Source organism: Eretmochelys imbricata, chromosome 4, assembly GCF_965152235.1.
Source record: "Eretmochelys imbricata isolate rEreImb1 chromosome 4, rEreImb1.hap1, whole genome shotgun sequence".
NCBI lineage: Eukaryota > Metazoa > Chordata > Testudines > Cheloniidae > Eretmochelys > Eretmochelys imbricata.
The window spans coordinates 57,355,337-57,380,156 of record NC_135575.1 but is presented as its reverse complement, the minus strand read 5'-3'; the positions used below and the strand labels follow the sequence as shown (position 1 = coordinate 57,380,156).

Below are 24,820 nucleotides of genomic sequence, written 5' to 3'. Positions count from 1 at the left end.
CGACCAAAATAGACCACTTCAAATAGATCAGATAGAATAACTACTCTCTCAGCTCCTGTTACAGTAAATTGAATTATCTGATCAGAATTCTGAATGAACCATCTCTGATTTCACTCAGTCTGACTGCCATGTAAGACAATCGTACTCCAGAAAGTGAGGTCAGACGACTCCACTGGATATGTTGCTGGATTTTCTCCACACATCCTAATATGAGGGTGGTTTCTTCTGCTGTTGACTAAACAGTCAATTGTGGAAGAATTTTAGAGGAACCACATGGCCTGAGTTTTGAAGTGGGGCTTTGCCATGGTTGATACTGTACATTGCTTTGTGAGGTCACAATGGTGGGGAAAGTTTTTGTTTGCCAGATGGGGTGGTTATATAATGACTTCCAATTACAGTTAGCAGAGCTAAAATCCCAGATCTCCTCCATATTCAAACTATGAACCTCTACCACTTGGGCTAAAAGAGTAACTTCATTAGTTGGTAGCAGCAGCAGGTAGCTGTGTGGAACTGCTGCTAGGAATCGGGGACAGAACATATTCCTCAGGCAGAGGAAGCTTATTCTGTGCCTCTGAGTTACTCATTTGTAGTCAACACCCACCATTTGGCTATGTTTGTTCATGTGGAATGTTCTCACTGAGCTGATAAACAGAGCTGCTACTTGCTCCATGTTCACATGCCTCCTGAGACCCACTTCTACCAAGGTGCTGACAAGAAACAGCTGATAGATAATTGCAAGATTGAGGGTAACTAGGATAGTCTGTATATCTAACATCTCTTTCACAGCACTGTATTATGAAACATTGTATTATTGAGAGACAACCATCTTGACAACTTTATTTGTATGGTATGGTCATTTGCCCTACACTTCATCTTAGTTTTGTTTATTTTAGACTTAAAACTCTTGGGACATGGATTACGTGTGTGTGTGTGTGTGTAAAGCAGCTAGCACAGAGTGGGCACTATCAGAAACAAATGATAAATGATATTTGTATGGAGATGAAAATGTATATACTGAATTATGCATTAGACATTAAATTTTTCAAAGGCTTTGACTTTCTTAAATGCATACCTGATCACCAGTATGCTAGCAACGAATGAAAAACTAATGCTTAAAATATAATGATGCTCACATGCCAAGATGTTGGACTGAGTCCAGTTCACCTAAAAAAAGTCCTACGATGATAGTTAAAAACAAACAACAAACCCTCCTTTGTCCAAGAACTATGTACTTTGCCACAATCCATGTAATTTCAAATGTATGCCAATGTACTAGGACAATGTCTATAGCGCTCAGGTTACTTTCTCCAGTAACCAAACACAAATCTTCCCCCCTGCCCACACATGAATTCGCTAACCAGGAGCACTGCAATGGGAGGTCTGGTCTTTCAGGTATGTCATTTTGAGACCACCCTACCAGACAAGGCAACAAGAACACAAAGCCAGGGTCAAACAAGGCAGCCCCTTGTAATTGGATACTAATAATGGATTTAAGGTGTAAAATTCACTTAAACCCATACACCAACAGACTAAACAATCAAAATGAGGCTAGCAAGATTTGTGTTGGAAAAAATGTTTTAATACTAGAAAGCATACATAAAACATGCATAATAACCTTGACTGACAGACTGCAGTCACATTTGCTTCCTAAATAATTGCAGTATATCTGGGTGGGATACTAATCACAGACCCTTAGAACTATACTGTCACTAGTATACTATAACATAGTTCTAAATGCAATTAATTTATTACTACAGTCACATTATTATCATGTGCTGTACCAACAACAACATTCAGAATTTCAACTCTGGTTAGAAGACAAATTGTTCACAGGAGCAGTAAAAAGATGATGAAAATGTGGACTATCTTGATGTGAACAGGAAAACATGTTGAAGTAGATCTAAGCAGCAGGCAGATATGAATGATTCTAATAGCTCACTGAAGGATGGTTGGGTGAAAGTAATTAGTACAACTGGTTTCAATGCCCTGTTTTCTTGTGTTAGCATTGTGTTCAATCTTGTAGCCTGTGTGCATGTTTTTTCAGGATGGAGGTGTAAGACACTTAAGATGACACAGGCTTGGTCTGATGGAGCTGCTGGTGCCATGGGAAGAAAAGACCACTTCTCTAACTAAGGTGAGTTCCCTTTAACTGCTTTTCTCCCATTACCCCCATTGTATTAAATGTATTAAAATGTAATGATGCTCACGTGCCAAGATGTTGGACATTGGTGTATGGAAGGGAGGGGTTTTGTGCACAGTTTTCAGATCCCCTATCATTCCCTTGGAAGTAGTTGCATTGTAAAGAACTTGAAATTGGGGTAAAGGGATTTGCTTCTTCATATGTTGACTGGTGTATAGGGTAGTATAGAAAGAACTTGGGCCTATTTTTGTCCATTTGAGTCTGATAATTCCTCATTTTTGATGTACAACTTTTGGTGCTAATTACACCTCGGAAAACCTTTTTGGGTGATTTTAATTTCATCACTGTTTTTATCACAAGTCAGAATAATTTTATTGAGTCTATGGATTTTGTTTTATAAATCATTTGGGTAGGATTTGGGGGCCTGTTAGGAATAGTTGCTGGTTTTTAGGACTTGATACACAATTTGGAGTATTCATTTGGTGGTGGGAAAACAGAAGATCCTTGGTATGGCCTTTGCTTTTCTGGTCACAGATAAATTCTGGGGTGCACTGTTCATTGTACAAACTTACCTGGAGAAGAGGTGGATGACAGCAAGTTAACCCATGCATATAACTGCCTGGAGGCAGGGACGTCTCTAGAAACCATCGGGCAGATCCTCAGCTGGCATAAATTGTCATAGCTCCATTGAAATCAATGAGAATCTGCCCTCATGTGTTCTTCCTGTGTGTGGGACCTCCCAGGCAGGAGAAAAAAAGGAATGCTTTGGGGAGAAATGTGTATGTTCCTCATATAGTCATTGTCACTGCACAGACCCTTTGAACCAGTTCCGTATGTGAACTACTACATCATTTTGCACAGCACACCCGCTGGCCTTGGGCACCAGTCACTAAGACAGGAAGAATTTGTTGTCCTGACACCGGTGAGTACTATATATACTCAGCTGTAGGCACTTGTGATTCAGAATCCCAGCTGAATCTTCTGTGTGGATCGGTTCAAAAGGTTCTACTGTAAATATGGGAGTCTAGGCTGCCACAAATGTACCCAAATACGCCCAAAATATGAGCATCTAGGCTGAAGCAGGGTAAGATCCAGAGATTGAGGAAGATGATATATAGGCTTCCCCTGACAGTTTAAAAAATCATGTCGTAGCATTTAAATTATACTTGATAGTGGTTACTTTTGGTGAGAGTGTGTGTATCAGCTGATGGCTCCTACATCTGCTGCTAGGAAGCCTCCTGAGTTGAGAATTTCCCTCAGTTTTTGTTCAAGCATTGCATGACCAGAGCTACGTGGAAAAGTGAAGCATAAATAATTTATTCTGTTTCACAGAGTATTCATTTTATATTTTGCCTAGGTAGTTTTTATTAACCTGCTTATGAACAGATTGATCTAATCTGTGATGTGAGTAAAGCAATGCTTACCTTTTGGGGTCAACAATCTTGTAGAGTTTCCCGTTGTGAGACTGTGTCATGCTTTTGCTGCTTGATAAAATGTACACCTCACCTGTTAAAGAAATAGATCTAGTAAATTAGTGTTCTTTAATAATATGCTGTACTTCTGACTTACCATCTAGCTCTATTTGCAAGATGGTGAAAACCTCATGAAATAAATATCTTGCCTCATTGGAAAATACAATGTAATTTTCCTGTTTGAAAACATGTATGAAACAATTCTTACCAGTTAAAACTAGAAACATGAAACAAACTTTGTCATGCAAATTTAAAACCAAATTCTTCACTTTTTACATTTTATAGAGCTAGTTGAAGATTTCTGAATTTCAAAATTTAGACAAAACTTCAAAATTTGGGTGGGGGGGAAGAAGGGGGTAATTTCATCTGCCCATTCAATAGTTTTACTATTGAAATATGGAGTTATATAAATGTAAATTGTTTTTTGAGATGTGAATGTGTGCAATGTATGACAGGCCCTTCGTTATAAAGATGACTAATTACCTGTGGGCTGTTCTGACAAATATCCATTCCGATTTAAAAACTATATATACTAGAAACACCAAGTTTTTTTCTTTCTAAAGGTGGTGGTGTGTGCATTTGTTCATAAAAGCGAAGGAATAGCATCAGCTAGAGCTAGATGCTGTGCAAACATCCTATGTGAAATTGTAGTAAGCACCTCAGTACTGAATTGCAGTCCCATTGCCACCCAAATCCTTGGCATCTATTAAGACATTCCTGCCAGTTGTGTCAATGCGGTTAATGATCTTTTGATGTCAAGAGTGTGAAATCATCAAACTCATTTTTCCTTTACACCAAATTCAGGATTTGAACTCAAGTTTCTAAGGTGAAAGTGTCCTATCCTACTATGGCACTGAACTTCCATAGTTAATTGTTTAAATGAGTGTTGAGAGGCAAATATAAGTCAGTTATTAATTTAAGAAAATCTCTCATTGGTCTTTACGCAAAATCCAGTTAGCATGAATGAGAATTTTAAGTTCTGAAACAGGAGGAGTAAATGGCATTTAGATATTTTCAATCAATTCTTGGCCTCACTTTGATGTGTGTCTTATGCTCATGGAACTTAAACTACATTTGTGCCTTTCACTTAAGTTCATACCCCCTGCGTTTGTGCACAGATTTAAAATAGGGACCTTCACCCGTTCTGCTACCTCTCCCTGTTGCTTCTTACGTAGATGCTAAAGAGTAGGAGGGACGATGCTATGGCAATCTTGGTCAAAGAGTTAAAAAGAAAAGAAAAGCTATGCTGTAGAGTCTGATACAATTAAAGACCTACTATAATACTGTATGGTGCAGCATGTAATTTTGGTAAGATTTATTTTGTAACTTAATAAGAGTTTTTCTACTATACCTAATTCATCTTCACCAAATCCCAAAATGTGACCTGAAAAGAAGCCTCTACATGAACCACTGTTGCCAAGACATAGAGGTTTCTCTTGCCACTGTTTGGTTACAGGACTCTGTTGCAGCGTTAAAAAATTTCTGTAATCAAACACATACAATGCAAACTGTTATATAGCATTTGAAAAGAGAACTTAAAATGTCCAGATAATAAAAGGGAGTTGCAATAAGTAGTTCCATGGACACTTCTATAAAATTAATCACAATATAGTTTCCCAGCGGGCATTGTACAAACACAATTAATCCTTCTGCCATCCTTACTCACGTTGCTTAGTATCTATGTGTGGCAGAATTGAGCCCAAAGTATTGTAAATATATATATCCTGAAAATATTTTGTAAAATATTTCTCTTGCACGTAGGTACTAAGCATTTCTCTTGCTTGGTGTGACAGGACAGCACCCATTCATCCAGAAAGCATTACTTTTTCTCCATCATTGATGTTTCCATGAGACCAAGATTCAAAGCTGCTCTGTTAATCAGTTAGACCCCGATCTTGTAAATACTTACACACATGCTTAAATACTTGATCCATTGAAGTCAATGAGACTACTCGTGTACTTAATGTTAAGCGTGGGCATAAGTGTTTGGAGGATCAGAGTGGATTAGGGGGTCTCTGAGGAACCTTTGGGATCAATATCTCCATGTTAACCTCCTCCAGAGATCAAGTAGGTCACCTCTGCTGCTATTCATTAGAATGCCATGACTCAGAAAGTAGTGGTCCCTATCTTGTTTCCAAACCTGGAGATTTCCCTATGGCATTGCCACACTGCAAGGCTGACAGAACTACTTTAATATGCAAACATGAAAAATATTATTGTTGCTTTATATGTATCATAACTGAATATATTTTAAGACACCTACCCGTTGCGGTCTCCAAACACATAACTTCCATAAAGTCTCTGAGATTGGCAACCTCGGTATACAAATCCACCGACCAATGGTCCACTACTGAATGGTTTGAATTCTAGAAGTGAAGGCTCGCTTTCTAAAAAGTAACTACCATAGCATTAGATCAAATGCAATTTCATATATTAAAAAGAATTATGCAAATACAGTATGAAGAAAAGTTATTGCCATTTAAATTGCACCAATGTTGAGATGTACAGGATGTATAAGACAGGAAATTGAGCATAAGGGAAACCAGAAAACACCATCATAAACATAGAGGGACATAGCCTAACCTAAGACTGAGAGAAGAATAGAGCCAAAGGGGTCATATCCTAACTATCCTATTGAAGTTGATGGGAGTCTTGTTATTGACTTTTATATGACTTGAGTTTCACCCACAGAATGGATCTGTTATGCTTCAGCATTATAAATAATAAAGGGGTGATTTAGGGATTTAGGAGTTCAAGTCCCATTGACTTTCAGCAGGACTTGTGCTTTTGAAAATCTTGCCCAAAGCTTCTTTCTTTTAAGGTCAGTTCCTTAATGCAATAAGCCTGTACTGTTCAGTATCATGCATCAGTATTGCTGACTGTAGTTTCGTATTTAGGCTGAGGCCATTATACTGCTGCTAGGGTTGACAACAGTTAACATGCATTTTTTTCTTGCAGAACTGCACTGTTAAATCATATCAGATAATCTCCTCAACAATGTTAATGTGTAAATGATCCTATATATGCAATTAAACTATATTTAAAGACTACATAGGTTAAAACCAGGCTCAAATTTTGTTACAATTATGTAATTTTAAATCACAGCCAATAGATATTTTTATTTTACATGAATATTGTTGCAGTTGGACTGCCACTTGTAAATCTTTGACTGAATTTCCCAGATTAGATTATGATTTTAAGGGATGAAATTATACAAGGGAGAAAGGGAAATTATGATTTTATTTTTTTTGTTTAAGCAACTGACCACTGCACAAGCTCTGGCAAGTTCTTCTGGACGGACACAATTCCATGCCACAATACTGCTTAGTTTGATCTACGGTAGAGATGCAGTCAAAATTCTGTTGGAACAGTGGTTTACCAAATCCATTTCAAACCACATTTTTCTTTGGCTTGGCATTCATAAAATGACAACACCAAATATGTTAAATAACTAAAATTGAAGTGACTGTATTACACATGTGGACTACTGCATGAGCCAGCTCAGTTGTTCTACTTTCAAAGTACGGTACAGATTGGGGGAGAAATGGGTATACATAGGTCAGTCTAAAGACCTAGATAGCTTATGTCCCATGAAATTAGGTCAGTCCTTGATACCATACAAGTGACACTGCTTTGAATTTTACCACACTTTACCGGAATGAATTTAGAAGTTGTTAAATGTTCAACATAGACAGAAGATAGCTCTGAGCTGTGGTCATCTGGCTTTTGTCTGAATTTGCAAGTGTTCTCAGCAAGCATCAAACTTTAACATTAAATATAACTCAGATAATTATTTAGCAATAATAGCCCCAAGTCAATAGATTATATCAATTCTTTAAAATCCAAGTTTCCTGATGTACTGTGCGCCATGTTATGACTTGTGAAGTAATATTATATTGTACATTTCCAAACTGAACATTTTAACTGAAATTTAAACAGTGTTCAGTAGTTTCCCTATTTGGTTGTTGGAACAGAGTCCCTCTCACTGCTAGGGCACCTCCTCCTGGATGCTTTGGGGATTAGCTCTTTCCAGGTCTTATGCCACCTTCTGCCACTCGCTTGCTTGCTCTGCCACCTCTCTCTCTCTCTCTCTCTCGCTCTCTCTCTCTCTGTGGCTCAGGGTGCTCTATCTTCATGGCTTCCTGCCGGGTCACTAGAGTCTCGCCTTCCCAGGTATCAAAGTCCCTCCATACACACTATCTCCGGCAGTCTTCTCATCCACTGACCAGATTATGCCAGTTCCCAGTGGCTTCAGGGAACTCAGGCTTGCCCTCTCCTCTGGGTTTCAGCTCAGGGATCCTCTACTCAGCCAAGGGCTGTACCATCTTAAACCTTGCTGCCCTTTCCCTGAATCTTTTCCTACACCCTGTCAATCTAGTTTTCTTTCCTTCCCTCTCTAATGTTCAAAGAGTGGCTACAGGCTCCCTCACTGCAGCCCTTTTTGATGCCAGCTTCCTTGTTTTATACTAGCCCCACCTGTTCCTTCTCAGCTGGGCTCCATCTTCATTCCGGGGATTTCTGAGGCCACCTAATTCCCCTGACCTGTGGCCTATCTGATTAATTGGCCCCTTCTCAGTCCCATTATCGTCTCCTAGGTTAGTATGGGGGCAAATACCCCCATCATATTTGTGCTCTGTTGTTTTGCCTCTCATTTAGTCTCCATTACAAGAGGCACATTGCCTAAGACTTAAATTCTGTATCTTAAGAGGTTACATGTGAATGAGTAAGCATACATTTTCATCACTTCCTGATCTTTCAGAAAATTTTCTTTATGAGCAGTCACATATGGTCACAAACATGTATAACAACAGACCTCATCATTTACATTTTCTTTTCTTTTCTTTCCTTTATTTTCTTGTACTTTGTCTTTCATTGGTTTCCTATTAAGTTTACAATATTCCTTTTTATCTGGTTTTTCCTAGTTTCCTATGGCAATACAGCATAATATGGCAATACTACCATATTTATTATTCCATAGACTTTTTGAAGGCTGTTTTTCATAATAGTTTTGGATAAAACTTACCATAGTCTTTCCCCTTTACTATTTGCAAGATTCTTGCTGAAGATCTATTCTTTCCATTTGAGTCTGAGCAAAGTATTGTTAAATTAATATTTACATCTGTTGGGTGGCGATCCACGGCACACCTGTGCATCAATAAGCATGTTAGAAAAGTCATAAAAGACTAGGGGAAAGCTTCTTATGGACTCTTATTTCTCTACTAATAGAATATCGGGTCAAATTTTGGAGGACTGTTCTCTTTGTGTTCCGTATATTTTAGTGGAGTATATTATTCACTGTGCCCAGATCACAGAGAAAACAAGTTTGTGTGCATAAGAAAGAGTTCATACTTTTGTGACAAAAAAAACAAAAACAAAACTACAGCTACAAAAACCCCTTGTGCCTCATGACACATTCTGTAGAATGGATAGACTTTTTTCCTATTTGTCACCAAGAATTGGGCTCTGCTGAATAATGTTTGAAATTATTGGTACTTTAACTAGCTTTAATTCTGTAAGGCTCATCAAATCTATGCAACTTGATTCTTATTGCATAGCGGTGTTGGACCATAGAAAGGAAGCAAAGAACAACTCCTTTTTTAACCAAATTGGATTTCTTCTGTTTCTCAAAGCATGGCCTTAAATGTTACTGGGCAAGTTTATACTCCATCACTACGTTGGCACCACTGCAGAGCATCTGGTGAAGACGTACTATGCCAACAGGACAGCGCTCTCCTGTTGGCATAATTACTCCACCTTGGTGAGAAGCGGAAGTTATGTCGGCGGGAGAGCATCTCCTGCCAACATAGTGCTGGTATGGACAGCGCAAAACTTGCACTGTGCAGGGGTAGGGCGTTTTCACACCGCTAAGCACCGTAAGTTATATCAACTGTAGTGTAGACCTGTCCTTTAACATTACTGCCCCTAATTGCTGAACTACAAATTATGTGAATCCCTCTGCTCTTTGTTATCGGTTAGATTGCACCAGATGTTTGTTTGTTTTCTACTTGCCTTTTTTTCTCAGTTAAGAAAAGGTTTCACTTTTTTCCCCCTCAGCCATTCGGAATTGTATTACTCTACACTTCATTTTAAGTTATAGTGGCTAATTGAGTTCTCTTTTCTTTCTTAAAGCTAACAGATGTCTCTCCCACTATTTTAAAAATACTTCTGTTTCTGCCACTCAAAAGATGATTTATTACTTGAAAATTTTGTGCCTTTTTTCTACCAAATATATTTTTTGAACTATGAGAAATCTGTACAAACCTTTGAGGGTTTTAAGCAGCTTGCTGCTGGCTTTATTAGCTGACTTCTGCTGACTCTAGAATTATTGCTATCAAACCATGTAAAGTATTTCCTAATATACCACAGCTTAACTCACTCCTTTGTACAAAGGTGTATCAAAAGATTCTTAATATACTACTAAGCATGTATCTAGTACTTTACATCTTCAGACCATTGTACAAACGATAATGTTTACACTCCCTGTTCCCCTCCAAAATTACTATCTCCCTTTTCAGATAGGGAATCTGAGGAATAGCTAATTGGTTTGCCCAAGGCCACAGAATAAGTACCTGGCAGAGCTGGGAATATAATATAAAAGTTCCTGCATTTCATCTGCATATTTAGCCAACTAGACTTTGCTGCCTCTGATTGATCTGAACATTAAACAAATGTTCAGATCAAGATAAAATACAGCAAATTTTCAGTATCCTGAAAACAGGCATATGGACAAGAATGCATTCCTCCTTTTTCCTTTCTGAAAATGAATTTAGTGCTCTGGGAAGGGCTTCATTGACAACAATACACTTTCTTTGCTCAGGACGGGTACAGCCTGGGCAGCAGCAGTGCAAACTTCTTTAAACTGCCTTATGCATGTGCCTCCATCTCAGTCAGGAAGCAACTACCCGTAAGGGCAAGAAGATATTGTAGTTCAGCTTCTATAGCCCTTCTATAGACCTTGGGGTCTCTGAGGGTGTGAAATAATCTCAAATGTTGCTGGTATTTTTTCTTCTTTAGCCATGCATCTACTAGGCATTGGAGAGACACCACCATTTAAGATGTGCTATTAAAGATACACTAGCTGGCAGCAACTTGTAGTCAAAACAGCCTTGATTTGCAATAGTTCTCTAAAGTTGAAGATCTCCTGTATCCCATTACCATATTTCCAATTTCATACTAGAGAAATGATTGGCCTGCTTACAAAGAACCTGTGCATTTTACTGCTCAGTAGGAACAGGGCTGGATTAACTCTCCTAAGGCCTGTGGCTATTAGATTTTGTGGGGCCCCTGTATACAAGTCTTTTTCTTAATTTAAAACAAAATGATCACAATTATGGCATTGAGGCTATTAACGCTATATTAAACGTGGCTTTTAATTAACATAAAACCATTCTGTGGTTACATTTCAGCCTTAAAACATGTAGAATATAGTTAAGTTAATTCAAAATAGCCTACTTCTTCCCTTAGAACAGCTGTTATATTAGTGTCTTTCTGAGAGGGCGTTTGGGTGCAGGAGGGGGCTCCAGGCTGTGTTGGGGTGCAGGAAAGGGTGAAGGGTGCCGGCTCTGGGAGGGCATTTGGGCGCAGGAGGGGACTCCAGGCTGTGTTGCGGTGCAGGAAAGGGTGAGGGGTGCCGGCTCTGGGAGGGAGTTTGGGTGCAGGAGGGGATTCTGACCTGGGGCAGAGGGTTGGAGTGCAGGAGGTTGGGGTGCGAGGTGCAGGCTCTGGCCGGGAGGTGCTTACCACAGGCAGCTCCCAGCCGGCGGCGCAGCAGGGCTCAGGCAGACTGCCTGCATGCCATGTTCCCATGCTGCTTCCAGAAGTGGCCGGCTGCTGGCACGTCTCTGTGGCCCCTGGTGGAGGGGGGGGGGGCGGGGGGGAAGAGTGTGTCTCCGTGCGCTGTCCCTGCCCTCAGCACTGCCTCCGCAGCTCCCATTGCAGTGCACGGAGACACGCTCACCCCCCTCCCCCCGGGGCTGCAGAGACGTGCCAGCAGCCGGCCGCTTCTGGGAGCGGCATGGGAACATGGCACGCAGGCAGCCTGCCTGAGCCCTGCTGCACCACTGGACTTTTAGTGGCACGGAGATTGCGATTGACTGGCAGAGGCTCCAGGATCGACCTGTCAATCGTGATTGACGGGTTGGTGACCACTGAATTGTATAGAATTTTGGATTTATTTTTGTGGGGCCCCCTCCTTAGCCCGAGGCCCTGGGCTGCAGCCCCTAAAGACCCTGTGTTAATTCAGCCCTGAGTAGGAAATCTAGTTACAAAACTATGGTCCCAGCCTGGCCTGATGGATGTGGTGCAAAGGCCCAATCTCAAAGTGCTATTCAAGATTCTGTGACATATTCCTTCCAATTCTTTTTTTTTTTTTTTTTTTTGGGTGCTAAAACCCTAACTTTATGAGCGGATTTCTGTCCTCTGATGTCTGTTGCTCCTGTTGGTTTCAATAGAAACATGTATAAAACATCTGAGAGCAGAATATGTCCTAGAATTAGCAAGCCTAAGAAGCACCTGGATCACAACAGTGTTTGCTCCTCAACAATGACAAATATAACTTACTTACCTGCCTGGATTGTGGAGTCCATGTGCAAAAATTTCAGGAGGCTGATTGGTGCTGTTAAAGTGTGGGTTGCTCCGTGGTATGGAATAAGGAACATTGCACAAATCAGTATCTACATCCAGACGTAATACAGAACCTGTAAAGTCGCTGAGAAAGTTGGAGGATAACATAATTGACTTTAAATATATCAGCTGAAGTACTTTTTAATCTATACAGTACTACAATGAAGCAAAAAAGGGAACCACTTATTTCACTGAGCCATATGTAGATTACTTTTAAGGAACATAGGAATCATAGGGAGTGCCATCCCTGAACTGATCATTGGGTCATCTAGTTCATTATCCTGTCTCTGGCAGGATTATGTTTATAAGGAGGTACTTGGTGCTCCTTTATGAAACAACTTGCCAATAGGGGAACTTTCTTCAAACCCTGACAATTGGTTTATTCCCTGGAACATGAGGGTTTACATCCCTCTTATGTTTAATCCTCTCTAAGGTAACTGTGGATGTACTCATTATATAGCAATATAATGTGTGTGTTTGTGTATTTAATATGGTTTTAAATCGTGTTCTTGGATTCAAGAATGATATCTAGTGGGAGTGAGCTCCAAAGATTAACTGTGGCTTATGTAAAAATAAAAGTTCTTTCATACTTTGAATGGAGCTTTGATAGGAAATGTTGAAGCTAGTAGTGAACAGAATTCTTTTGTCACAAGGAATAGAACAAGGCAAAAACATTTTCTCATAATGTTCATGATGGGATGGGAAAAGGATAACTCAACTTTATATTATACTATCAAAATGTCTTTTCAAAAACATGCATCAACTAAATATTTAAATTAATTGCTTTCTGTCCTTCCCCATATCCAAACCTCAATCTGTTTCAGTCTCCCATTATTGTATGTACATTTAAAATAAAATGTTGGAATTATTCTTCAGTTTTGCCACTGATAATGTGCTTATTGCAAAAGCTACAGAACATCTGCTTGTCTATCAGTGGTGATGAGGCCTCTGAGTGTAGCATCTCCTGTCAGTTAATGAGGGAAGATCTCTCCATCTGGACTCATACATTAATTATTCTAAATGACAAAGCAAGTGTTATTCCAACTGGAGTTTAGCACAATGAACCAGGGACAAGTAGATGGACAAAGCTGTAGGGGCAGCACCCGAAATAGGATTGTTTCATTTGCTATCTGGATGTTTTTCTGGTTGTTGCAGGGCCATGATTTACCTCGGTATGTGTCTGTAACCTTTTTTACAGCACATTTGCTTCTTTAAATTGGCCTGTTTGGAAAAAAATTATTTAGGAGAGGGAGCCTTTGTTATGTTTAAATTAGGGCTGTCAATTAATTGCAGTTAACACATGCGATTAACTCAAAACAGATTAATGGTTGTTTTTTTTTTTTTAATGAGTGTTAATAGCACACCTCTGGAGATGGGACTTGGCGGCAGCCGGGCGGGGAGTGAGGCACAGCCTGTGGCAGCGAGCAGGAGGCGACCAGGGACAAGAGACTTCGGAATGAGGGCTGGCCTTAGGGGTGGGTGAGGGGGGCCATTCTGTGTTCTGGGAGAGCTGTCCTGCTCCACTGCTCCTCCTGCCCCCACCACTCCATGGAGCCGCCCCTGGCCAAGCTGCTCTAGACCAGGAGCCTGCCTCCTGTCAGCTGTGCAGTCAGGGGTGCTGGTGGGAGAGGCAGGGGGCTGATGTCGGGGTGTCCCCCTTCCTCCACCCATGTACCAAGTTGCTGCTGAGCTGGGGTCAGGGAACAGGGGGAGCCTGCCTTGTGCTGCTGCTAGCTCAGGAGTGAGAGCTGCTGACAGCAGCTGCTGCTGGCTGAAAAAGTGTTCAGGCTCTTGAATGCTCTGCTTAAAGAGAGAGCACTCCCCCAACACATATACACACACTCCCCCCCACACACATACACCCACACTTCCCCCCAACACACACACAGAGTCTGTTTTGTTTACCTTTTTACAGTGCAAATGTTTGTAATAAAAATAATATAAAGTGAGCACTGTACACTTTGTATTCTGTGCTGTAATTGAAATCAACATACTTGAAAATGTAGAAAACATCCAAAATATTTAAATAAATGGTATTCTATTAGTGTTTAACAATGCGGTTAAAACTGCAATTAATTGGGACTATTTTTTTAATCTTGTGATTAATTGTGATTAATTTTTTTAATCGTTTGACAGCCCTAGTTTAAATCTAATCACAACTGCTGGTGACAGATAATTAAATGCTTTGATAACACACATGTATGAAAAGATTTATTTCAGCTGCAAGAATGTACTGAGACTATTTGCTTAACTCATGCTCCGAAGTAAATGATGCTTAGTATCATGAGTAAGGTGAGCAGGGTTTGTCCCTTTGTGTTTGTGGTAACTGGTCACAACACTGGGGGAACTCAAATGTCTGACCCTAATTATTGTTGAAAGGCAGAAGACAAATAATTAAGAAAAAGGAATCTATCCATTGGCAGGTTTTGTACCTTAAACCATCCATCTCCTCCATATCATCTAGAGTGATCATTCCATCACCAAGGAAAATGTATAAGAAGCCATCTGGGCCAAACAGAAGCTGTCCTCCTAGATGTTTTCGGTGTAGCTCTGCTACTTCTAGAAACACCGTTGCTGTTCTCATATCAACCTGGTGTGGATTTTTCCTGTGGTATGAAGATATAAAAATAGACTCATAGACTCAAAGGTCAGAAGGGACCATCATGATCATCCAGTCTGAGCTCCTGCACATTGCAGGCGACAGAACCTCACCCACCTACTCCTGTAATAAACTCCTAACCTCTGGCTGAGTTACTGAAGTCCTCAAATCATGGTTTAAAGACTTCAAGTTACAGAGAATTCACCATTTACATTAGTTTAAACCTGCAAGTGACAAATGCCCCATACTGCGAACCTCCCTGTCCCCAACTCCCAGAGTCTCTGTCTATCTGACCCAGGGAAATATTCCTTTCTGACCCTTTCTGACAATATGGAGATCAGTTAGATCCCGAGCATATGGGCAAGACCCACAGCCAGACACCTGGGAAAGAAATCTCTGTGGTAACCCAGATCCCTCCCCATCTCGTGTCCCATCACGAGCCAATTGGAGATACTTGCTGCTAGCAGCCACTGATCGGCTACATGCCGTTCTTGATTTCCTGTTTTTACTAATAAACTTAAATTCAGTCAAATGACAGAACAGCTATTGTAACTCTACAGTAAAACATCAAACAATTTCACAGAAATTGCTGTCACAAAAGATATTACACAGGATAATTTGGGAACAACTGTAATAAAAATGATAATTGAAAGTGTATTAAAAAACAGAATGAGGCAATATACTCACTGCTGTTTCAAAACTATTTCTTGAAATTAACCCAGTGGTACTTCCTGAAGGTACCTAAATATACCCATTGTAAATGTTATGGTTCATTTCAAAAATAAGGAATACCAAAGAGAGAAGAGTGCTGAACAGCATAATGTTTTTGATTTTTTGACTTTTAATGGTACCTGGATACTGTGTATTCTACGACCCTAAGGATGTGGTCATGAGGTCCAATGGCCCACCGTTCTTGGTTGGTGGTATAAGACACATACAGCTTTCCATTTTTCTTATAATTGGGATGGAATGCAAGGCTTAACAGTCCTCTTTCATCTCCTCCCTGCAGTCAAATGAAAAACACAAAGAATTGTGAAGTTAATTATGTTCTTTATTGTGTTTCAGCTGGAACCCCAAAAAAGTCTTTCTATGGATAATCTTTGCCCAAACTCTTTTCTTTCTTCCTTGACTACTGCACAAAAAGGATTATAAAACATTTCACTTTCAGCTACTCTTTAAGAGTTAGAACAAGACAATTGTCTTGTGTCATTATCTATGCACAAGACTCTTATACCACTTTTGTGGAGTGATTTGTGTATGTAATCTCTGGGAAGCCATGAAGACCAGTTTAAGTGCTGTGAAGAATTCTTTGCTGGGTTACTAGGTTGCTTGTAGTTCGTAGAAGACAAATAAAAAGGTCTGTAATCAGAAGTCACTTCTAATCCAAGTATCCAAAACCTAAAACACAGTGTTGGCTGCCAACTCCCACTGTCTTGGCAATATGTTTAGAAAACAGTTAAATTGCTTGTGTAATATGTAAACCTTTGTTTTACCCTGGAGGCAGCTACATTAGTTGTCACAACTATGGTGGTCTGTTCATCATAGCTAGCGTACTGTAGGTAATAAGCAGCCTCGGTCTCTCTGCATAGAAACCATAGTTTTATATGTGGCCTTTCAATGGAAAGGTTTTTGTTATTCTTAAAAATAAAAATAGAAAATCTCCAAACAACTTTTCTTGTTGTTATGATTACCTCCAAGATTAGTACAGTTATATGTTATGCATCAAATCTATATAATATACTGTGACAATGCAAATACCAGTGTACTTAAATAGAAGGCAATTTAATCTTCTGGCTTCTAAAAATATATGTAATTTACCATGGCTTAAATTTCATTTCGCTGTATTTAAATAAAAAGAGCATATAGATTTGTTTTACCCTTTTAGGTAATATACGGTCATCTGCAGAAGAGCACATAAATAAACAGAATAATTTTAATCAATGGTTCAAATTCAATTCATATGTGACTGTTTACATCATGGCTATTTGGTAGCTTGGTCAGGATTCCTCAGACTTTCAGAGCTGGTAATAAGAAATGTTTTGTGATCTTCCCCCCAAGACTTTAAACCCCATTCAAATGCAGGCAAATTTTTTTGTAACCATAACCACACCTGTGATAACTGAATATGAAGTTCTAAATTAAAAGGAGTGTGAAATCTTTTAAATACACTTGCAATTCAGTGTTATGGATGAGTCTCTCTTGGCTGTTGCGATATGTTCAACAGGAGGCCTCATTCGGAAAATGCACAGTTTACATTTGTTTTCACTTGAGAGATTCCTATACTTTGTTTTTATCACAACCACTGAAGAGAAACCTGACTTAAAGAAATGAGGATGAAAGTAGGATGAGAGCTTTAATAGTTTGTACAACTAAAGCTGGATCCTTCTATTTCAGAGGCAGCCAAAATCAGCTGAGTTTTTGGCTAGAGAAAGTCAGCTAAGTGATGTTGTCAGAAGAGAAGTCTGCCCCTTTGTCTTGCAGTGGCCTAGTCAGTGCTACTGAGTTATCTGCATCATAGACAAAGGGGTTGGTAATCCACCCTTTTCTCTTTCATGGTTCATCAAAAACATAGTCCTGAAGCTGGATCTGAATTTATTTTAGATTCTGATTTGAATTCCTGAGAGTTTTGACCAGGTTACCTTGATAAAGTCTGAAACAGAAGGCTAATCTGAGTTTCTTTTTTTACAGAATAGAGGGCATAGATTTCCAAATTTTCTGATACATGATTCTACCCTGTTGTGCGTAGACACTCCCGTTCTTCCTTTGGAGAGAAGAATCAGCTCATTTAGGTGCTCAAAGATGGCAACTCAAATTGAAGCCTACCACCCAAGGTGAATTATTGAAGACATCAGCAAGGGGTGATTGATGATCATTCTTCTCCTAATTTGAAGATTCTACTTAGCTCTCATAAAATAAAATGCTATCTCCCCTCAGTGTGAAATAGGAGTTGCTGGTGAAAGATCATCACAGAATAGGACAAACAGAAAATTGAGTGGAGAGGTTTTAATGAAGTTCACTGCTTCAACAGCTTCATGAAGGATCTAGCACAGATTTCCAGGCATTTTCTTAGCAGCAAGAAATTGGTGGTGTATGAAACACTGAAGCTATGAGGCACTATGTGTGGTGTTTTGCATCCATGTGACCAGACTGCTATTCTTTCTTGTCATTGCTTTGGCACTGTTCCCACAGATGGCAATACATGGCTTTCAGTGAATATGGAAAACTTTTATTGTCTCAGATAAGCAGTCTCTTGTTTATCCTGTCCCAACTTTACAAATTGGTAAGTTGCCTTCAACAGAACCTCAAGAAACATCTCTTTCAAATGCCAGAACCTCTGCAGCACCAGAGACATCAGTTGACTTATCAGGTTGAATTGTTAAGTATTTGCTTTTCCTGGCTTTGGAAAGCAATTGCTCTCAGATGTTCAGCTATGCCGCTAATACAGTATGAAATAGCATTATTTGACAGAACTACTGTTTCAAATTTGGTAGCTGCTCTAGGTCCTATATCTTTTGAAACCATACCTACTGTGCATATAAGGATACAGTTTTCTGCAATGGTATGCACTTTATGTTGTTGAACAGGTCAGTAGAGATACCAGATAAAATCTTGGTAGGGAGTTCATTTTGACACTGTGAATCAGAGTAATCAAGTCTTGCTGATTTTTTTTTCAAGGCTTCAAGTTTTCTCTCTCTCTCTCAAAAAAAAATCTGTTTTCTTTTTCAGTAATGGATTTTTGGTTTCCAAACTCTACAGCAACCCCTCAGGCTTCATACTCTTGGCAACTGGCAATTTGAGAGCATGATGTGCATTTGTCAAGCCAACTGACACAATAAGAAATTTGATGGATAGTTTATTTCCACATTTTACTTTCTTTTAGTTGTCGTTGAACTAACCTGCCACCATCCTTTTCATGAAACAGTCTAGCTTTCTGAATCACCCCTAGGCTGCAACTGATCTCCAACAAAGTCGGGATGACACATGCAAGTTTATCTGAAGCTCAGCAGTATTTTCAGGCATTAGCCATTGACACCTTTTGTTGGCAGTCTCAGCAGGGAGTCCATGAAATATGAAACTACTCTCTGATCCCTTTGAAGGCGTATCCAAAACAAGGTGAAATGTATTGGCAGAACATAACAAAAAAGCTGGCACTGCACTTTCTGTGCAGTTCTGGAGACTGATTGAGAACTCCTTTTGCTGGTAATTCATCACTTTTCACCAGCAATATATTTGTTTTAAAAATAGTTTTTTCTATCAATTTGAAATGTTGGACCAGCTCCTTAGCTTTAGCCAAGGAGTGCTTGGTGACCCTTGTGGGGAGTAGGTTGGAGGTAGTGATGCTATAAAGAGGAAAAATGAAAAAAAATCACATTGTTAAAAATCAGTTCAGTTTAAACTTGGACCAGACATTAAAATACCTTCATGACAAAGGCATGGTTATTGCATGATGTCACTACATGGCAAGGTATCTGGGTTCCTTATCTTAATATGTGTGGATTTCTTTTAAGTGTAACCTTAACTCAAAATTTCATGGGTTTGCAATGCTCGATTTTAGATAAATTACAACATCCCTTTAATGTGTTTTATCCCTAAATTACTGATCAGTATTCTCAACTAACTCCACCTTAATGTAAATTTGTCTGGAAATTGACAGTTGTTCTCCAATATTTTGAATCACTGGGATTAAGGATTCTTAATTCAGTTGCGCCCACGTTAAACTGGAGTAACTCCACTGACTTCAGCTGTGTTGCTTCAGTAATGAGAGGATTAAAAGAGCAGTAAGAAAGTATTTTTGTCTCAAGTCAGTGGCTACAACCTTGAGAACACACAAGGAGCAGAGTTTTTGAGAAAGAATGTGTATCTATTTAACTTAGGTAAAATCAGTGAGGTTTTAAGGGCGACCACTGTAACTGTTAACCCAACATGTTACCTAAGCAACTTCCTGAAGCGTGCAAAATTGGACTCTATTATATATTTTCAAGTGATTTGTCTAGTGTAATTGTAAACAATTCCAGTAATAAAGTTACAAATGCTTCCTTTGAAAAAATATGCCATAATCCAGTTAATTTTATGGGGGTGAAATAGTATTCTGTGTTCGTGTTTAACAAACTTGTGGTCTAGACTATCCCAATTTAACAATTAACAGCATTTAACAGCAATTGTTGGCAATTAACAGCATCTTTTCACTTAAAGAAAATGGCATGTGTATGTGTCAAAAATATTTTTTAAATATTTAGACTCATAGTATTAAATCACTTCTTCAGTAATTTTTTAGAATGTTTGTTTGAATATATTACTGTATGGACTATTCTGTATAATCTCTTCAGTTAGTAGCCTTTCATTTAATCTATTTCCCATGTAATAAGATCCATTGCAAATCTGCATGACCATATTTTTGATTTTGTGGGTTTTTTGTAAAGTAACTTAAGTATGTTTTTGATCATCTGAAAGCTCTTATTAGGAAATGGCCTTTGATTTCTGCAAACCAATTCCCATTATCTGTCGGAGTTGTACCACTAAGTAAGGATGAGTGAGGGGTTACAGTTAATACAAGAAAAACACAGAGCTTCACTCATACCTTCTGCAGCTTGGGAAAATTTACCTAGGAACCCCAGTTTCCCTTGGAAATACCAACAGAGCCTCTTCCTGCTTGAATCTCCTTACCTTATTGGATCATACTATAGACTTCAACATCAGCATTAGACTCTCTGCCTGGTCACAACTAAATCAACATTTCATGCAAATTTTGTAGACATGTGGCCCCAGCACGTGAAGGGAATTTGAATATTGCAGCAGTTGGACCCAGTAACAAGATTGTTGCATGGGTGCACACTGCCTTCCATGACTTTCTTCCTTCACCATAATGAGGAGCCTTCCTGTCAGAGGTCAGGAAAGAGAGGGCAAAAGAAGGGACAGAAAAAGCCAGGAATTGGTATGGGAAGGGGATTGGAAGATACTACATAGAGGATCAACAATCCAAAATAAAAAAACTCTATTTAACCACCCTTTTCTCTAATCATCTGCATTCAAGTGGCCTCTGGCAGACAGAGGACTTGTAAGTTAAGATATTTACCAAAAGGAAAAACAATTATGCCCATGGCATGGTTGTGTGTAGTATGTATGTTAGACCTACCAAACTGGTATTACCATTCTCCTATTGCACTGCAAACACCTCCATACACTTGGGTCTGTTTCTGCCTCTGTCATCCCTGTAAATTCCATTTGCCAAGCCACTGTTGTATTTGGGGGTTTTATTAAAAAACTGTGTCCCCGCCAATACCTGTGTTCATTTTTAGAGCAGTGTAAATCCAAATCAGCCAACTCTTGGATTTTGAATTTTTAGTCTCTGAATGAGACTTTGCTTGGTCTCACCAGATGAGAGCTGTATGGCTGCAACACTGAGTTGTTTTCATTCACTTACAAAAGTGTCAGACACTTCAGAGAAAGATGCTCAGGTCTTAAATTATTCATATGGCAAGGAGTGTTTCTTAACCAGCTGCCTGTTTCTTCTCACCTTCTCTCTGATCCAGATTATGACCAGTCCAAATATGGTGGGGGGAGAGGATGCAGGGGAGCCCTCCACTCTTCTCAGAAGACCTCTACGGCTGCAAACCAGGAAAGAGTGTCCATGTTGGTAGAGCAGCCTCAGATGGCTGGTATCTGGAAGTGGCAAATGTTGTTGCCCTTCTGCATAGGGACAGCTGCTAGCTACACCTGATTAGCAGCAAGGGTCACCTCTCTCAATGCTCTTTCCAGCACCACTCAGGCTGCATGGGTCAGCTAGAAAGAGGCGTAGCTGGGAGCCTTCAACATTTAGCTGTCACCAAGATGTCAGTATACTTTTTCCTTGTTTATAATACAATATATTTTGTAGGTGTCTGAAGATTTGGTTTGTTATGTTTTGCTTTATAGTTTACTGTTTTTCCAAATAAACCCTTTTACGCTTTAGTTAAGAATATTTCCATCTTTAGGGCACACTGGTATCTCTTCAGTTTCATTTAGCAGCATCTTCCAACTTCAGTTTAATTAAAAATATGTGTAGGGTTATTTTTTGACCTCAGATACACATGCAAAAATCCCACTGAAGCCAGTGCGAGTTATTTGTGCGTCTATATAAGGGCAACATTTTGCCCAGAGACATTAATGACCAAAATGAACCCGCCAGAAAGTGGAATTATTAGCTCTGGTGTTGGCTAACATCCATTGGAATGCTGTAGCTTTTACTTCCTGCTATAAACTGGGTGTATTGCTATGTGTTATTAAGCAGCTACTGGGGTCCACAGCGCATGTGGTGGTTGATGTGATTTCTATCTGTAATTCTATAATTTGTAGAAAGCATAAAATCATAGGACTGGAAGGGACATCGAGAGGTCTAGTCCAGTGCCCTGCACTCATGGCAGGACTAAGTATTATCTAGATCATTCCCATTTGTCTAACCTGCTCTTAAAAATCTCCAATGATGCAGATTCCACAACCTGCCTAGGCAATTTATTCCAGTGCTTAACCACCCTGACAGTTAGGAAGTTTTCCTAATGTCCAGTCTCAAAACCTCCCTTGCTGCAATTTAAGCCCATTGCCTCTTGTCCTAGCCTCAGAGGCTAAAAAGAACAATTCGTCTCCCTCCTCCTTGTAACAACCTTTTATGTACTTGAAAATTATTATGTCCTCTCTGTCTTCTCTTTTCCAGACTAAACAAACCCAATTTTTTCAATCTTCCCTCATAGGTCATGTTTTCTAGACCTTTAATCATTTTTGTTGTTCTTCTCTGGACTTTCTCCAATTTGTCAACATCTTTCTTGAAATGTGGCATCCAGAACTGGACACAATACTCCAGTTGAGGCCTAATCAGCACAGAGTAGAGCGGAAGAATTACTTCTCATGTCTTGCTTACAAAACTCCTGCTAATACATCCAAGAATGATGTTTGCTTTTATTGCAACAGTGTTACACGGTTGACTCATATTTAGCTTGTGATCCACTATGACCCCCATATCCCTTTCTGCAGTACTCCTTCTTAAGCAGTCACTTCCCATTTTGTATGTTTGCAACTGATTGTTCCTTCCTAAATGGAGTACTTCGCATTTGTCCTTATTGAATTTCATCCTATTTACTTCAGACAATTTCTCCAGTTTGTCCAGATCATTTTGAATTTTAATCCTATACTCCAAAGCACTTGCAACCCCTCCCAGCTTGGTACTGTCCACAAACTTTGTAAGTGTACTCTCCATGCCATTATCTAAATCACTGATGAAGCTATTGAACAGAACTGGACCTAGAACTGATCCCTGTGGGACCCCACTCATTATGTCCTTCCAGCATGACTGTGAACCACTGATAAGTACTCTCTGGGAGCGGGTTTCCAACCAGTTTTGCACCTACCTTACAGTAGCTCCGTCTAGGTTGCATTTCCCTAGGTTGTTTATGAGAAGATCATGCGAGACAGTATCAAAAGCTTTACTAAAGTCAAGAAATACCATGTCTACCGTGGATCCTCTGTGATATTTCCCTGCCGTTAGTCTTGTAATACGTTATTTTCTGTTCTCTGACCACATGCATAACTCTCACTGTCCCTCCAATGCTGGCCACACCTTTTCTTCTGCTGTCATACCCACACATAAGTATGGAATTGTGGTTCAGGCACCATTTTACAGGTTTCTTCTCGAAAATTCATGCAAACAAAAATGAGTGCCTCACTCAGAATCTCAGTGGTGACATTTTATTTCTCAATTTTATGAGTCAATACTCTCATTACAGTAATTATTTTAGGGGCCAGTTCTGCATGTCATTTGCAAGCTGCAAATGAACCCTTAAAGCCAGAAATTAGGCATATCAAAATGCAATCGAAAAGATTTTATGTGAGAACAACTGTAGGGGAAGTTTGAGGGAGGCTTTTTTTGGACTTGTAGAGGAGTATGAGTATTTATAGGAGTATATTTTATTTAGCAGGAGCATACTATATATTTTATATATCATAATTTTGCCAATAAAGAAGGAATTTTTTGTGGGCTTAGAGTGAGCCAGAATGTAGACAAGGGTTTTAAGGATTCTCAGATAATGCTAGTAGGTTAAAAATGACCCCACTAGTTCCCATTTTTCTTCTGATTTTAATTAAAGCAAGAACAAAAACTTTTATATGCCCTTGATTGCTTTATAACTTATACTTTCTTTTCCTTACCTTCACAGTCTTTCGAGGAAACCAGTCACTAAATGCAGGATCTCTCACTTCTAGTCCTAGTCCTCGGTATTTTAAAAAATTTCCTCTAGTCCAGATTTTGCTGTTCTGCTGGGCAAGTCTTTAACTTAATCCAAATGGCAATCCTGGTCCCCTGTCAATACAATTCTTTCTTCCAGTCTTCCTAAAGAAAGTATATGAAATTTACAAATCCAGAAACCAAAATAACACAAACCCACAGATTGCCTCCTTCACACTCCCCTAGTAAGACATGGGTCTTGCTTTAGCAAAGCTCCCACTTATTGGTTGGAAGCAGTTAAAATTTTTAAACTTGCCAAAAGCCAGCCAATAATTGAGAGGTTCTGGGCAGAGAGATATCTGACTGGGAGTGTGATTGATAGGAGGTGGCGGTGAGCCCATGTTAGGTCTGTGTCTGGACTGGGAAACTTCATGTACTGTTCTACTTTAGGAGAATTGGAACAACAGAAAACAGTGGGTATCAGAACTGGAAGAGGGAGGTTCAAAATAAAGGCCAGATAATTACTGTATTTACTAAAGTTGGTTCAAGAAGATGTGAATTACACATTTTCCTGCACCAGAGAGGCCCCTTGGCACCTTAGGCAGCACTCACCCTATGGGAAAAGCAGATGGTGATTCCACCTTTGTCCTCCCTGGGGTTTTCTTGCGGAGAATGACAGCTTTAAATTTAATCAGCGACTCTGAGTGCTTCAAAAGTAGAAACCATTGAGGGAAGGCAATGAATAAGTATGCTCCCTCATGTCCTGTCCTATCCCACTTCCTCACCAAGCTTTTTGG

The 24,820-nt window shown here is 39.5% G+C and overlaps 2 protein-coding genes across 3 annotated transcripts in view; one reads left to right on the top strand and one right to left on the bottom strand.

Annotated features, from left to right (window-relative positions):
• The window catches only part of HHIP (hedgehog interacting protein), an 87,730-nt gene that overhangs the window by 16,201 nt on the left and 46,709 nt on the right, over nt 1-24,820 (bottom strand). The window contains exons 5-11 of the mRNA XM_077815314.1: nt 15,685-15,836; nt 14,667-14,840; nt 12,176-12,319; nt 8,636-8,757; nt 5,876-5,999; nt 4,964-5,094; nt 3,565-3,646 (exon numbers count right to left, since the gene is read on the bottom strand). Coding sequence (XP_077671440.1) covers nt 3,565-3,646; nt 4,964-5,094; nt 5,876-5,999; nt 8,636-8,757; nt 12,176-12,319; nt 14,667-14,840; nt 15,685-15,836 — 929 coding nt within the window. The remainder of the gene's footprint in view (nt 1-3,564; nt 3,647-4,963; nt 5,095-5,875; nt 6,000-8,635; nt 8,758-12,175; nt 12,320-14,666; nt 14,841-15,684; nt 15,837-24,820) is intronic.
• Nucleotides 1-24,820, top strand: part of ANAPC10 (anaphase promoting complex subunit 10) — a 242,554-nt gene that overhangs the window by 187,422 nt on the left and 30,312 nt on the right. Inside the window, exons 5-6 of one of the 2 annotated variants that reach the window (XR_013345935.1) lie at nt 2,045-2,134; nt 2,954-3,022. The gene's annotated coding sequence lies outside the window, so the exon portion shown is untranslated. Of the gene's footprint in view, nt 1-2,044; nt 2,135-2,953; nt 3,023-24,820 lie in introns of those variants that run through there. The other variant, XR_013345934.1, reaches the window with a different exon arrangement.